Source organism: Macadamia integrifolia, chromosome 6 (genome assembly GCF_013358625.1).
Source record: "Macadamia integrifolia cultivar HAES 741 chromosome 6, SCU_Mint_v3, whole genome shotgun sequence".
In the NCBI taxonomy this organism is placed as follows: domain Eukaryota; kingdom Viridiplantae; phylum Streptophyta; class Magnoliopsida; order Proteales; family Proteaceae; genus Macadamia; species Macadamia integrifolia.
The window spans coordinates 6,610,828-6,627,855 of NC_056562.1; the positions used below are offsets into that span (position 1 = coordinate 6,610,828).

At 38.9% G+C, this 17,028-nt stretch overlaps 1 protein-coding gene across 2 annotated transcripts in view; it reads left to right on the top strand.

Annotated features, from left to right (window-relative positions):
* Positions 1-1,773: 1,773 nt before the first annotated feature.
* Positions 1,774-17,028, top strand: part of LOC122082319 (probable serine/threonine-protein kinase SIS8) — a 63,092-nt gene continuing 47,837 nt past the window's right edge. Inside the window, exons 1-4 of one of the 2 annotated variants that reach the window (XM_042649805.1) lie at positions 1,774-2,163; positions 6,372-6,433; positions 6,956-7,350; positions 13,377-13,580. In XM_042649805.1, coding sequence (XP_042505739.1) covers positions 7,102-7,350; positions 13,377-13,580 — 453 coding nt within the window. In that variant the 5' untranslated portion in view covers positions 1,774-2,163; positions 6,372-6,433; positions 6,956-7,101. The remainder of the gene's footprint in view (positions 2,164-6,371; positions 6,434-6,955; positions 7,351-13,376; positions 13,581-17,028) is intronic. The other variant, XM_042649806.1, reaches the window with a different exon arrangement.

A 17,028-nucleotide genomic window follows, 5' to 3' on the forward strand; every position in this document is an offset into this window, starting at 1 on the left:
CTAGAAATGGTTCTTTATTTGATTTGATTCGATTTCAATAAGGTTTTTATATGGTCTGTAAAAAATATGTCATAAATAATATATGAGATAAATTTATAATATATAATATAATTAATATACATGTGCATATTTGATTTGATTTAAGAATCGGCATGGTTCAATTTGAACTGTACATTTTGGCTTAGATACTAAAATCTTACCGAATAAGATTCATTTTCTTGGCATTAAAACAATACTGATTCTTATTTGGTTCAATTTGATATGACTTTTATATGATTGGTATCAATTATGGTAATTAGTTTCGATTTCAAATCTACACCCTTATAAATATCAAATCACACCTATAATCAACTCTGTAGGTTCGTAATAATTTGTACTGGAATTGTAAATCAGTTTAAGAAGTAGGGTTCCTTCAATGCTTGAATGCACTTTTGGGCGAACGAGAGTGTCGGACAAGACAACCTTGTCTAGTAGGAAGTCAACAACAACACAACACAACATCCTTATCCCAACTAAATGGGGTGGGCTACATGGATCAATCGGCAACCCCGGATCTGAGCCCTCCACGTAGCTATGTTAGATGACATATTTGGGTGAAGACTTAACTTTTGTATGTCTCTCTTTTACTAACTTATCAATAGTCATTTTTTTCCTGCCCCTGACCCTTTTAGCTTCATCCAACTGCATCTGGTCACTCCTCCGTACTGGAGCATCCAAAGGCCTCCTTTGGACATGCCCAGACCAACGTAACTGATATTCTCTGAGCTTATCTTGAATTAGGGCAATTCCCAAATCGGTTCTAACCTGGTCATTTCTTATTCTATCTCTCAGGGTTTTGCCACACATCCATCTCAACATCCTCATCTCAGCCACACTCAACCTATCTACATTATGTGTCTTGACTACCCAACATTCTGTACTATACATCATAATTGGTCTTATGATGATTGTCCTGTAGAATTTTTTCTTAAGCTTTAGAGGAATCCGCCGATCACTTAACATTCAAGATGCCCCTTTCTATTTCATCTATCCTACTTTAATTCTATGAGAAACATCATCATCAATCTCACCTTATTTGTTTAAGGTAGAATTCATTTATTTGAAGCAGTCACTTTGTGGGATCTCTCTCTCCCCCCAATTTTCACTCCCTCACTGTCAATCCTCAAACGATTAAAGTTACACATCATATATTCCGTCTTCGTTATACTTATCTTAAGACCTCTTGATTCCAAAGTATATCTCTATAGTTCCAACTTATCGTTAATCTGTGCCACAGTTTTACCGATCAGAACAATATTATCTACAATAAGCATACACCACGGGATATCTCCTTGAATATTCCTGGTTAAATCATTCATGATCAGTGTAAACAGGTAGAGGCTCAATGCGGACCCTTAATATAACCCGATAGTAATTGGAAACTCAGCACCTTGGCCTTTCATTGATTTCACACTAGTCACCACATCTTCATATACGTCTTTAATTATTTTCATGTATTTACTTGACACCCCTTTCTTCTCTAAAATCTGCTAAATTAAATTTCAGAGGATCTTGTCGTAGGCCTTGTCTAGTAGGAAGTATTTAGATCAATTCTTAAGGATAAGCTACAATGTTTCAAATGGAGGAATTGTGGGAATCTTTTCCCCATCCATTTAATTGTACACTGGAAAAAAAAAATCATTAGTCCAGTGATGGCATTGGCTGATGCAGATCTAGATGGGCATCCGGAAATGCAATAGGGTATTAGGATTTTACCAAAAAAATATAGAAGAATAAGGTATTAGGAGATATTAGGAGCATATGGACGACCGCCTAGAAACGTAAAAGATTTCCCTAATTTCTGTTTTGGTGAAAGAAAAGCTTTCCTGAAAATATAGTAAGATGGAAGTCAGATAATAAACGAATATTAAATAAGGTGGCTGATTTAAATCGAGAAGTTATCCGGGCTCCACATTTCTCTTCTTTCCATTTTCATCACTTTTCAGATTCTCTCCGTTCGAACCCACTCCAATCGCTCTCTGTTTCAGAAACTCCTTATTTTTTTAGCTTTTTTATGTTTTCGTTTTCATGTCAGAAATTCGATTTCGATATTCAGTTTGCCTCACAGAGAATTTCGATTCAGATATTGTGATTTAGAAGAAACTCAAATGCTCGGATCTGCTGGTGAGTTTCGTTTTTCTTTTAAATCACTAATTGCTTTTTCTTTTTCTACTTTTGCGTGATTAAACTGATATTCTTTGTCTCAAATTTTGCATTTTTTGTCTTAAACAATTGAACGAGTGAGTTCTGTCATTCAGTGAATGAAATGGATGGTAGTTCTGAATTTTTTTGTTCTTCCTGATGTGAAGTGATTGTTATCGGATTCTGAATATGGCAATTTGGCTAGAATGGTGATTGGATTTCATCATTTTCTTGCTTACACTTACTAATGTATCTATGTTTTCATTTGTATAATTTTATATATAAATGCATACTCATAGTAGGGTAGAAGTGATGTAACTCCCACCTGGTGTTCTGTTGAGAACAAAATTTCGAATATTTCATACTTCTAGTTATTGAGGGAATCTGGAGAAATGAATTTTTAATCGAAGCGTGCTAAGTCAGTAGACTGGCCTGATAGAGCTAGCCTGTGTGGTGGATTTAATGGAATTTCATGGGGTCAAAGGTGCTAGAATTTGATGTAAATCTTACCTTTTTCTGAGTCTTGATCATAAAGACATTGAATGGACACTTTATGGCATCGTTGAAACTATTGAACCTGTATGGCTGTAGTGAGTACTAATGTAGCTCTGGATTATCCGTTCTACTATTGTAGGAGCAGGAACAAAACTTTTGTTCGGCGTTTTCTTCAAAATGTGGCTCTTTTCCTGGTTTGCTGTAATATTTCTGGAGTTGGAATTTTAGTGGTTTTTTTAATCGTGAAGGATGATACTCTATTTTGGAGTGGATTAGGAATCAACCTTTTATGAGTCACGTAGGGTCTCTTTTTTTTTTTTTTTAGGTGGATGAATGTTCTGGTAGAGGACTGACCTAAAACATTCCGATTGAGTGTTTTTGGTAATTACACGTCTGCCAAGGAGACAAGTAGATAAACCAAGAATTTGTTTATTATGCTAAATTTAAAATAGCTTACTTTTTCTTCTGATAAATAAAGTGTTGTTATTGATGAGAACAGAAAAAAGTATGGCCCACAACTAGGCAGAAGTCCCTCAAGACGGGAATTTTAAAAGACCTGTTACATACTCGTACATCCCACATCTATTCTAGCTTGGAGAAGGAGTTACAGTCAGCAAGATACCAATTCTTGGTTTAACCAATAGGCCTGCCATGTCATTCTTTGTACCTTGGCTTGCAATGGAAGATGAGTTTGTTTGAGAAATGAGGGACATAATATGTCTAAGAATATCATATTTATTACAAATGTTCTTACTTCATACTGTTTGTAATTATACAAACATTCATCCCTCAAAACTTTTTTCTTTGAGTTTGATGGTGATTACTTAATTGATTGAGAAGGTTTGGAATACTGCCTTGAGAGATCAATTCTTTACTGATACAAAATGGGAAATAAATCTCGGTGAACACTTTTAAAGTTTTTTTTGCAATATTTCTTTTTATCAATGCTTACATCTATGATTTAATTCCACTTATATTGAGACTGAAATTTGGACTGAAATTGAAGTCAAAACTTTGACTAAGCCAAGCTGACACCAACAAAGTTAAATTGTTCTTGTAAATGGGAAATGCTTTAGGATTAAGTAAATCAGACAAGGGTAATTTGTGGGCTGGGGGATATTTATTGAGTTCTGGCATATCACTAAGTCCATAAGCTAACAAATTGAGATCTCTCCAGTCAGGTGCTACACTAGATACTTTTGTTATACTTCTAATTCAACCTACCAAAGCTCGGCAAGGGTTAAGTTTTGGATGGATAATGGCTTTATCCATAAAAAAACACAGTACTACGGTACATACTCAGAAGACCAAATGCAGTGAATAGGGTGGAAAGCACAACACTATCAAAGCAAAATGCCAAGACAGGCCTTTCCTAATCTGTAGGACATAAACAAAGATAAGGCCTCCCAAAGGGTTGATGAAGTTGTCTTGGACATCTGCTGGAAACTCCCTGTGGTTTCAAGGGGCTTTTTCCTTGCTTATGTTTGTCTCAACTTCGTATACTGTGTAGCTCAAATATCTTTGTTGTTGGATTCTTCTGTTGTAATATGGGCTCAAATTTATCTGGGTTTTAAAATCTGTTTCCTTGAAATGTGGACGTTGCCGATATCTTATCTGTAAATGAGATCTATTCATAAAATAGGTTAGTCAATTGCGAATGCTTAAAAGTAGCAAGCATAACTTTTAGGCATCCAAATTCTTAGATTTGATCACCTTTTCTTTTCTCCATTAATAAATTTTACCAAGACTTTCCTGATATCTGCTGTGGAAAAGACTTCTCTGACATAGACACAAGAACCATAGGATATTCTGGCATTTTATCCTTATCTATTTTTCTTTTGGAAAAAAGGACTCTGTCTGGGAGCGTGCCTGCTGCGCCCAGACTCAGAAGGGGGCAAAATGATCACCCCCCCCCCCCGGTGAAAGGCAGAAATACCTGCCTTGTTGATGCTTTCTCGTGTGCTCCCATTGGCCCCTGTGCTGGTGTAGGGGCCATGCTTTTGAACAGAGAACTCTTGCCCTTTTCTTTTTATTGTTTAGTTTTTGATATGCAATTTGACATTGTTCTCTTTTTTCCCTTACTAATATTTTCGTCCATAAAGGAATGCCCTGCAGTTTGCATGTGAGGCTGCATTTTGGTTTGTGATGGTCTAAGCTGTCGGCTCACTATTTACCTACTTTTTACTTTGTACTTTGATAATTGTTCATTCCTTTATTTTGTTGGAAACATCCTGTAGCATGTCAATTGCTGGTGCAAGCCTGCAAATAAAAAATGTTACACTTTTAGTATGAGTTCATGTAGTATTGCTGCATATCCGGACTTGCTTATTTTTATGTTGTTTTCCTTTTTCAGCAAGTCTTTCCTATTGTGCTTGAGACTGATAAAATTCTGTGAATTTCATTTACTTGTGTTGCTAAAGATACATGTGTCACACTCTTTCTGGAAGTTGCTTGATAGATTACCCCTTATTTGTTGGTTTGAGGGAATTGCATGTTTGTGTGTTGTAACAGTGGTTCCATGTTGAAATTCTCCCTCGTATCCGTTCTTCCCGCTCCAATCTCTGTTGTCTCCTTGAAGCCAGAGTCCTTGAGGCAAATGTTTCCCGTATTGTCTCCTCCATTGCCTCTACCGGTCCTTCCTCTCCAATTATTCCCACAGCCCTAATGGTAGGATCTGGATTCTTTGGAATCCATCATCCCTTCATGTCTCTGCTCTCTCCTCTTCTCCCAAGCCATCGATCTTTCCATCTCCCTCTCCTTCTCCTTCGGCTCCCTCATTTGCTTCCTCTTTGCCATCTATGCTAACAACCTCGCCCATAACAGACTCTCTCTATGGTCTAACCTCTGCTCCTTTGCCCCCTCCACCGGTTCCAGCCCCTGGGGGGTTACTGGGGATTTCAATGTCATTCGATTCAGTCATGAGAAGCATGGGGGAAATCCCATTGACTCCCAAGCTGTGGAAACCTTCAATGATTGTATTGATGACCTTGGCCTTAATGACCTCAGATGGTCTGGTGTCAAATTTTCTTGGCACAATAGAAGATCAAGGCCTTACAGAGTGGCCTGCAAATTAGATAGAGCCCTTGTTAATGAGGCTTGGCTTGACTTGACTCGACTCCTATCCCTCTTCCCATGCTTGTTTTGACCTCTCTGGGATTTCTGATCATAGTCCTATCTCCATCCACGTCCCGCCCTTCTTATCCTTCGGTCCTATGCCCTTCAAGTTCTTCGATATGTGGAACCTCCACCACTGACACTGTTGGCAAGCTTGCTTTCTGCGTGACCATCTCTCACATCTGGATGGAGCGTAACATCCGTAGATGGACTTCCAACTCTTGCTCTGTGGACAAGATTTGGAAAGCCATCTTCTTCGATGTTACTTCCAAGATTAGTTATCTCCGCCACCACCCTGTATCTAACTCCCTAGGAACAAATATATTATTTCTTTCTGGGGTCTGCCAGCTGATATTATCTGCCCCCTCTTGATGTTATCCCCTTGGTTCTCTTGTAGCAGCTCCCCTTTTGTTGTGTTGTTCTTTGGATTGGCTTGCCTCTGCTGTAGATTCAAGCCCCGTTCTCACCCCCCCTCCTTTTCTCGCTTGGTAATGAAAAAAAAAAAAAGGTGGTTCCATGTTTTGGTCCCATCTATTGGGCATATTTTGTACTGCTTCCTGATTTATTAATATTTTTTATAGGTTGGCATTATGTTTCTGAAACTGGCACCTGTTTGAAGGAAAAAGATGCACGAGTTTTTTGGGTGAGCTGTATCTAGATCTTCATCCGCTGCTAATGTCATTTACTTTGTTTTATTTTAAATAGTCAATCAAGCTTATGCTTGGATTCCCGAGCTTTGTGCTAATGAAATATTTAACTAGTAGCTTGCGTTTCAAGTATCATTTTTTAAAAGGCTACTAAGTTCAGCCCCGAAAACAGGCACTAAAGGTACAGACAGAACAGGCAGGGCCAAAAGTTGTGGACCCTATGCAGAATGCAGTTCTTCTGTGCTTCTTTTCATTGAGAGAGATTTTGGAATTGGAAATCTCTTGGTTCGGGGAAGAATATTGTATTCTTCTTTGTTTTGGAGCCTTGATGATACTGTTCCTAGCAATGAGTTGTCGTTTCTTTACTAATTCCTCCAGTTAATTTTTCTTTCTAGAGTTTCTTGTAAAATATTTGAATTTTCTTAGATGTATCAGGGCCAGTTCGAGACATGCATTTGCACTGAAATTAATTTATACTAAATGTTTGCTGACATGTTAAAACTTTCTCCATTTTGCAGGTCATGTGACCACCTTTTCAAGGAAGTCATAGTAAAGAAAGTTTGTGGACCTATCTTTTGTCATCCAAAAGTTTATTCTATATTCAAAATTTCCATTATGAGCTGAGAAGCAGCAATATGTTTTTATTTTTCAATTCAATAAGGAGATGGAGGATGCACGAGAAGATGCAGGGCCACCTGAAACGGGTCCTTCCAGTGCTACTTGGTGGCCCTCAGGTTTTATTGAAAATTTCCAGTCTGTTTCCCTGGTATCTCAAGAAAATACTTTGCATGGTAAGGAATTGAAGAGCAATTGTAAAGAAGATGAGTTGTCATCTCAGACAGCTTCACAAATCCTCTGGGCTACTGGAATGCTTTGTGGATTGATTCCTAATGGTTTCTATTCTGTCATTCCGGTGAGCAATAGCTTATAATTTATGCTTGGATATGAACCGTGACTGCTTGGGTGGTTGGTGGTTCTTGCTTCTAATGTGTAAAAAAATCTTCTCACTGGGCATTTACAATCTTTAATCTAAAGTAAACACTGTTAAGATTTGGCGAAAGTTTGGGGTATGGAAATGATACCGTATTAGTCTACTATTTTACTAGAAATCTAAGACAATACTAAATGTCCCATATTTACCATTGCCAATTGTTCGTCAACGTTTCTTTGTGTCAAATATCACTACCAATTGATCATCTATGTTTCTCTATGTCAAATATTGTTCTTCCTGACTAATGTTTTCCATTAAAGTCAACTCAAAACGTTAACCCTTATTTCAAATAGTTGTGGTTGACTTAGCAAATCCTGTTTCTCATTCCAGTCTACTTAAAGCTGGAGCAGTCAACTCATCAGCACTCAGCAAACTCATAAGTGCTCATGTCCTTCCTTACCACTTCAACCAAGGGCAACTTTGTCTTTCCCTTATTGTTTTACCTTCAGTTTGCACCACAGCAATGCTTTCTTACTAGTGGATTTTCTTGTCTCCATAGTGCATATTTGAGCCATCTCAATTAACCTTCCATCATCTTGTCACTTGTTAGTGCAACTCTTAAATAGTTGTCTTGACTCCTAGGCAGACCTCTGTAATTCCAGATGCATCATCCCTAGATATGATAATATCATCGACATATACAACTAAGACAATGGTGGCCTTGGGATGCATCCGTTTGGAGGAGTGATATGATTCAGATTGAAGGAACCAAAGGGGCTAGGGGTAGGCCTAAGACGATCCTAGGAGAAATAGTGAGGAAAGACATGCATAATTTAGGTCTTGACTCTAGTACGACCTCAAACGGAGCTGTTTGGAGGGTAAGGATCCATGTAGCCGATCACATTTAGGTTGGATATTGCTGAGTTGTTGTTGTGGAACAAATCCTACAAGGGAGAGGAAGAGATACAACCACTAGCTAAGAAAGAGGAACAAAGCCATCACCAATGGGCAGGGCGGGGTGGGAGGGGGCAACAAGATGGAGGTGGGGAGACCCTAGGACACAACAATAGGCATGTTCCTTGGGGAATCCCTTACATTGTGGGTGTGAAGAGAAGCAAGTTTGGAGCTAACATAAAAATAGATGGCATTCCATATCTTATCATAAGATCGAGAGTTGGAAGTCCATCTACGAAGATTTTGCTCTATCTAGACATGGTTGATGGTGGCATAAAAGGTGAGCTTCCGGGCACTGGGCAGTATCACAAATGGAGGAACCAACAAAAGTCATATCGACCTAGATCCATTCTTTACTATGGGGAGAATTCTTCTAAAAGGCCAACAGCTACTAAGGACCCTCTTCCAAATGATAAAGGAGAAGTGGCAGGAGAAAAAGAGATGGTCGATATCTTCAATGCCATTCCAACAAAGACATCAAGAGGGAGGGACCTAAATGTGTTGGTAGATGAAGAAAGACTCCATATGGAGGCTATTAGAGATGGTATGCCAAACAGTGAAATTGTAAGGGGATGTGGCCTTTAAACCAGACAATCTTACTCCAAGGGATGAGGGGGCCTTTAGATCTGACTAAATCCCAAAGCGGAGGAGGAGATAACATACTAATGGATGAGGGGAGCTATGGAATTTTGTCTTCTCCTTCACAATGTCCAGGGGGAAGTGGAGGCAGTGTAGACCAAAATATCAGCTACGGGGGGGGGGGACTAGGCACCATTTAAAATGATGGAAGCAATGGAGGCATTTCTACCTAACCCAATGGAATAGACAATCTTGGGAATAACAACAGGAAGGAGCACACCTGGAGGATGCCAGGGATCTAGCCATAAGGAGGTCATGGTACCATTGCTAATGGTGGAGGAGATGGTTCCAAGAGCAGTCAGAGGAAGGAGAGACAGTCCAAAGGGAGTCATTCTTGAGGGGGGATGAGTAGACCCAAGAAACTTATATATTGTCATGTTTAGACCATAGTTGTCAAGGTGTTGCCTAGGTACCGCCTTGGCGTCTAGGTGGGTTGTCTGGGGTCTAGGTGACAGTCACCTTAGTGTAATAGGGTTGCCTTAGTAAAAGGCTCTGCTCTGACACTTATTTATGACCAATACTGTTATTTCATTAACTATGATGTGTCAGGTTGATAGCCGACACTTATTATAATTAGCCATAACCCGTTAATCATTTTGCATGGATCCTTGCGCTTGTCCTTGCTTGGAATCTCCATGTAGCCGACCCCATTAAGTTGGATAAGGTTTTGGATGTTGTTGTTGTTTGTACCGTTATTTCATTTACTTAAGATATTATTCTTAAATTTGTTGACCAATATCGTTATTTCATTTATATTTGTTATTTCATTTACTTAAGATATTATTTATATATAAAAAACTACTCCCTATTTGAATCCAATGAAAATAATTTCAAAATCAAATTCTAGAAGGATAAAAGTCAACCCCCCAGTCCAAGAACAAAATCTGGGTTTTTGGTTATAGGGGTGATTTTCAACTTTCAAATGTTGATTTTTTTTTCTCAGTTTTGAAAATTTCATAAATCTCATAATGGTAAAACATTTCTTAAAACCAAAAGTGCGGTAAAATAATATTTTGTTTTGATGCCAATAAAATTATTTTCATTCAAACGACTTTAACAATATTTGCGAATTTTAAAATAAGTTTGACTAACATAATTTTGTCATTACAACTCATATTTAAGTAATCTTAGATTTGTTGGAAAACTGGTTTTGTGCTCTACTTAATACAAAAAGTTTCATATAAAAACAAGATCATTTGACTAGACAATATTATTAGAGAACAAGAACATTTCCGTATATGTTGATTTTTGATGACTTGATGTGACTTAATGTTGGGTTTTGATGACTTGATGTCGCTTAATGTTGATTTTTGATTACTTTATGTTGCTTGATGTTGATTTTTGATGATATAAAGTATATGTAGCATATTAAATAATCTTAGAAAAGAGGGAAATTAAAAATGCAACAGTTGGGCATTGCCTAGCGGGCGTCTTGTCGCCTAAGCATAGTTTTTAAGGCGCTGGTAAGGCGACGCCTAGGCGCTCGCCTTAGCAGCGCCTAGGCGTTGATGCGGTCTAGAGATGGTAAGGCAGTGCTCCGCCTTATGTGTTTTTTTTTTTAACACATTTTAAAATTACTTGATGAAGATTCCAAATATAGATTTTTTATTGGTAGGTGTATGGTTTTGTTAACACTTGAGATGTATGGGATTAGCTTTACTCCAGCAAAAATAACCAAAACAAACAAAACAAACAAAACAAAAACCCGATTCACAAATAGGGTTTGGATTTTGTTAAGGGTTTTAAGAAAGGGCTTTGAGAAGGAATCAAGGAACAAGGAAGAACCACTGATCCAGGAAACCATTTTGCTCCGGTAGCGGTGAGCTTCATTCTTCTTTGACAGGATTAGAAATATAGTGGATGACCTTAGGGCTTAGGCACTCATTTTGGCATCATAGAGGTAAGCATAATAAATACTTGTATTTTTTGTCTTCTTTTTTTTATATTTATAATTTTGTTTTATAGTTATGTATTTATATTATATGTTAATATGTTATGATGATTGAGGATTGATGATTGATAATTGATGATTGATGATTGATGATTGACGATTGACGATTGACAATTGACGATTGATGATTGAATATTGATGATTGATGATTGATGAAGATGAACTTAGTTTATTCACTTTATTGATTTGTTTTCTTGATGAATATCTTACATTGGTATGAATATGAACCTTTAATATTTATTTAATATATGAGTAATAGGATTCAACTAGGATTTGAGCAAAATAGATTGGTTTTATAAAAAAATTACACAGGAACGCTTTAGTCGATAAGGCGACGCTTTATGCCCGCCTTATCGCTAAGGCGCTCCGAAAGACTCTCAAACGCCTCCATCGCCTTACCGCCTTAAAAACTATGTGCCTAAGCATTTAGGCACCCTTTCACTGCCTTGGGTCGCCTTGCTGCCTTGTCAACTATGGTTTAGACACAATCTTCCAGATAAGCTTGAGGATGCCTGTGGTGCTAACCTCTTTGATTTTTCCCTCAAACCCAAGCCTCCTTTAGATTTGGGGAGACAAACAGAGGCTCAACAAAGAAGATGGAGGAACTTGGTTGAATGAACCCTTTATTAAATGGTTTATAATTTGATATCTTTTAATTCCTAATGCTTATTTAAGTTGTTTTACTTGAATTATATGTGTTCTAGTAGTACTAAAGATTATGTAGAATAGCCTAGGGTAGAGATTGTATATATAACGTAGACTACCAACCTAGGCTCTAAAGTCAAAGTACCATTTTGGGTTTGATTTTTTAAATCTAATGGTTCCACTGTGTTTAGAAGGCCTAAAATAGGCTTGATGACAAATTATAGGACCTAACTTGGCCGCCACTGAAATCCAACCCTGGAACTTGCTGAAAAAATGCAAGGTTTCGGCAAGATCTCGAGATATCTCGGTTTTGGGCTTGACTGAAACCATGCCTGAAACCGAGACCTCGAACCTTGGATCGAAGGACCTTCCAAGGGAGGGCATTAAGGCCTTAGAAAATCAATTGAATCCGATGGTTAGATTCACACTAATTTCAGAAATAAAGTCTGCAAAAAATTACCCAAAAACAGGGTACCACCAGCAGTAGGTGATTTGATACTTAAACTTCAAATAAGGTTGATGGCCAGATTGAAGTTACCAGAATGAATCAATTCAGTCAACAAACAACCCATGAAATCAGGTCCCGCCTGGGTGAAAATTTAGTTAACCTGATGTAGATAGATAAATAACTCCATGAACAATCTTTAGCAGGGAGTGTTCTTCATGTAGATAGCATTACCGAATAGAAATACTAGTTTTCTATGGACAGAAACTAGGTCTTCATTGTAAAAAGTTGCTGCACAACACGAGAAATCTAAATAGAATCTCTCAAAACAGTATTTCTGGTGATTGGAAGCACAGATTAAGCCTGCTTTTATACTATGAAACAATATCAGATGTGGGAAACCAGAAATGGCAACGAAGAAGAGACTGCCGCAGGTTAGAATGGCCGTCAATACTCTCGGCAGCCCCCCTCCCACGTTATATATATATATACACACTTCAAGGACTAGGAAACCCTTCAGTTCTTCGGTGGTAGAAGTCTAATGAGATTACATAATAAAGGCCAAACAAAAAGACTTAAACAAATAAAACACTGATTGCCGTAAGGTCTGACAATAATAACCCTGCGGTATCATAAAGATAACAAAACTAGAAGGTATTTACAATAGGAAAGGAAAGTTACTGATTACCATGGGGTCTGACAATAATAACCAGCTGGAACCGTAAACATAACAAAACTAAAAGTGTGTTTACAATAGGAAAAGAAAGTTACTTGAAATAGGAATGATAAAATAAGAAACTCTATCCATAATAGGAATAGATGTCCAGTGTCCCTTATTACTAAAACTCTGTCTTAACTAGTTAGGATAGGTTATTACTAAAACTCTATCTTAACTAGTTAGGATAGGCGTCCCACATGATTAAAACTATCAAACATAGAATTAGGAGTTCTATTCATACAAGACTCTTTCATATCCTTACCAAGCAAGGATATAAAATTATTTAATGAAAATAAAATATCTCAAACTAAACTAATAAAGTAAATCCCGTATTGCTATCTTCTACCCATAATTTAGACCCATTAAAGTGGCCTATTACAAAGAATACCCATTGGACTGAAGGCTGAACACATTTCTAACACAACCCAAGGCTTATTTCCACAAAAATAAGCCCAATACTGTGTTTTAACTGCATCAATCTTTCTCATTTGTGAATAGGAAATCTTATAAAGCTTCCATGTTTTTATGTTTGTTCTTGCTTAAAATTATGGGTATCTCTTTTTCTGTGTTGTATTTTCTTTTATATTTGGATTCTGAATCTCTGATGTTTTCCAGTGTCTTATATCTGTAATAAGATGTTGCTATCTGATCTGCAGGACAAGAAGCTCAAGGAGCATTTTCATAGTATTCCTTCTCCCGATGAACTTTATGCTATAGGTATGGAGGGTCCTAGAGCTGATATTATACTTGTAGATGCAGAGAAGGATAAGAAACTTTCCATGCTGAAGCAACCGATTGCGGCTTTGGCGAGAGGATTGAATTCAAATCCAGCTGCAATGATAAAAAAGATTGCTGGATGGGTCAGTGTTTATTTATTTATTTTATTTTTTATTTTTTTTGACATTAGTGATAATTTATATGTTTACTATGACTTTAACAAGACCATTATTCCTGTCTCACTCATTTAGTCTGTGTGTGTGTGTGTGTGTGTGTGTGTGTGTGAAGACAAGAAGAAAATAATATACAAATGAGAGAAGGGGTGGAGGGGAGGCTTAAACCAACTAGGAAAAGCCAACCCAGGGGGGAAAACCACATCAAAGCAACAATCAAATCTAAACCAGCAGGAACCAAGGGGATACAGCCAAAACGGGGGGAGGGGAGAGACATAGCATCAAAGCAAGAGAGGGGAGAGGGGAGAGGGGTGAGGGGTGAGGGGTGAGGGGTGAGGGGTGAGGGGTGAGGGGTGGGGGTGTAATCAAGTGTGGGGGATGGTGTTAACGAGTAAACTCTAGGATGTAATGATATGCCTGTTCCTGTGGGTGTTTGGGACCAGGCGGGGATGAAGGGATTGGATCTTGAAGTTAACATCCATGTAGATGGCATTCCAAATCTTGTCTGCAGCGCGAGAATTGGATGACCATCTATGGATGTTACAGTCCATCTAGAGGTGGTTTATGGTTGTACAAAAAACTATTTTACCCAAAGTGTCACAAATAGAGGAGCCCGCAAAGGTCGTGTCAATCCAGATCCATTCCTTATCAAAAGGAAGAATGGGCATGCTGGAGGGCCAGCATCTAAAGAGGACAACTTTCCAGACTGAGGAAGAGAGGGGGCAGGAAAAGAGTAGGTGAGAAGTATCCTCAGAGCCGTTAGGGCAGAGGCAGTAGGAGGGGTTAATAGGGATGTGGCGGTATATGAGGAAGGACTGCATAGGGAGGCAGTTGGAGAAGGAGCGCCAAATAGTGAAGCTATGGTCAGAGATATGACCCTTTAATCAAACGAGATTACGCCAATGAATCACAGGGCCAGAGGATCTGATGAAGGACCAAGTAGAGGCAGGGGAGAAAATCCCATCGGAAGAGGGCAGCCAAGTGCACTTATCTTCCCTTCCTCGATGTCCCAAGGGGAGCGAAGGGAGGGAGGACTAGGGGTCAGCAAGAGGAGGGGGAGAGATGGGGGGGGGGCAGCCCAGGGGGAAATGATAGAGGAAACATGAGCAGATTTGAGAAGGCCAGAAGAGTCGATGGTCTTATGAGTAATCAGAGAGGAAAGGATGCCCGAAGGGTGCCAGGGATCCAACCAGAGAGAGGTGGACTGGCTATTGCCAATAGAGAAGGAGATGGTATTGAGGGTAGTAGGCTTGAGGTTGAGAATTTTCCTCCAGATCTAAGAAGCATCAGGAGGGGTTGGGGCAGTTGAGAGAGAGTTGTGCTTGAGTGGGGAGGAGAGAATCCAATCCACCCAGATACTTCTCTGCTTGGACACAATTTTTTAGATGAGCTTAAGAATACCAACAGAGTTGACCTCCTTTATTCTTTTTAATCCCATGCCTCCTTTAGCTTTGGGGAGACAGATCTTATCTCAATAGAGGGGACGGAGAAACTTGAGGAATCGGAACCTTTCCAAGGGAAGGTGCAGAAGAGCCCTTTGATGGACTTGATTGTAGAGGACAAAAACACCAGACCAGTAAAGGTACATGGACTGGAGAACCGATCTAATGAGGGTGAGAGACCAGAGTTGAAGCCTCTTTCTTAGAAGATCAAGCATGGGGGAGTAGTGATGAGCAGAAAGCTGGAGGAGATGAGAGGAAGAACCAGGTATTTGACAGGCAAAGAACCCAAGGAGCACCCTGTGATCCCAAGGAGATGGGCCTGAGTCTCAGCAGTAACACCAGACAGGAAGAGACTCGACTTGAGGAGGTTGATATTGAGGCTCAAAAGGCTTTCATAAAAACGGAGAGAGGACATGATAATGGAAATGGAAAGAGGTTTAGCCTTAGAGAAGATCATGATATCTTTAGCAAAAGCAAGATGGGAGAGCAGGAGGGATTTGCATTTCAGAATGGGAGAAATGAGGTGGAGGTCGATAGCCGATTAAATGGAATGAGATAGAACTTCAGGGACAGGGAGAAGAGAAAAGGGGAAAGAGGGCACCCTTGTCTGATGCCTAGACCTGGGGGGAAGTAACCAATAGGGCTCTCATTGACCAAAACAGAGAAACAGGGGGAGGAAATGCAGGAGTGAGTCCAGTGGACAAAAGAAGCAGGGGAGTACATGTGGAGCAGGATTTTGGAGATGAAGTCCCATCTTAATGTGTCGAAAGCCTTGTGAATGTCAATTTTAAGGAGGGTTGTAGGCATGGTTCAAGGTTTCCACTGATACTATCGAAATTTCCCACATTTCGACGGTATCCCAGGATTCTGATACCAAATACCATGTGACTTTTACAAGCCTCTGGTTTCGACCAGTATCGAACAAAATTCCCACATTTCGGTTTAAATGTGGGAATCCTTGAAATATGGGAATTTTTGAGTAGACCAACTTTTATAAAACCTTCTTTAATGGGAAACCAAGCCTTCTCATTTCAAAATTTCAACTCTCCCCCTATTTCTTCTCTATGAAGTGGAAAACTTGGGAAACACTCATGATTTTTCCCTTATGCCATTAAATCTTCATTCTAGGCTTGGATCTTGCACATCCATAGCAAATCTACCTAAGGAAGGGAGCTTGGGCCAAAAAGGTAAATCCCATCTTCCCTAAACCTTTTTTACCATCCTTCGAGAGCATCGGTTCATTTGGATATGGTGGTGGGTATGGACAGTATGGTGGATCTTCTGCTTTATTTGGATAGGAGGGTATTTCAGGTGGTGGGCCATCTTTTGTTGACAGTATCTTTGAGTATCCATCACAACCTTGTGTGCCACATCCATATCCTGTCACTGTGATTGAGCCATTCCCTAGGCTAGGATACCTAGCTAATGTTGATGATGCATCTTATAGATGGGCAGTGACGGACTACCAAAACAATTGGGCCCAAAATATGTCATAGGACTCATATGTGGTGCATTCGGTGGAGTGTCTACAGTATCTACAATGGTATGCAACTCGTGGACTGGAACCGCCTAGACTCTCTACTTGGAATTGACTGTTGAGTGTTGACTGCTGAGACATGAAACTTGAGAGATAACCCACAGTTATATGATATTATTATTTATTTTGGATCCTTTGCATTGTGTTTTGTTTGTTTTTAAACTATTAATAATGTATTTCACATTTTTAGTTAGTAACTTATATATGAACTTATGTAGTATAGTTTTAGTCAACGACTCAACGTACATTAGCAAACTTTGGTCAACACCATTAGTATGACTTTAGTTTTTTTTTATGTATTTTTTATTTATTTTAATGAAACTAATTATGTGAATGGGTTAGAAATGTCTAAAATAGGCCGTATACAAAAAAATAGGCAGAAAAAAAAAAAACACATTTTGGGGGTCGAACCAAAGTTTCCACCAAACTGGAAAAATTC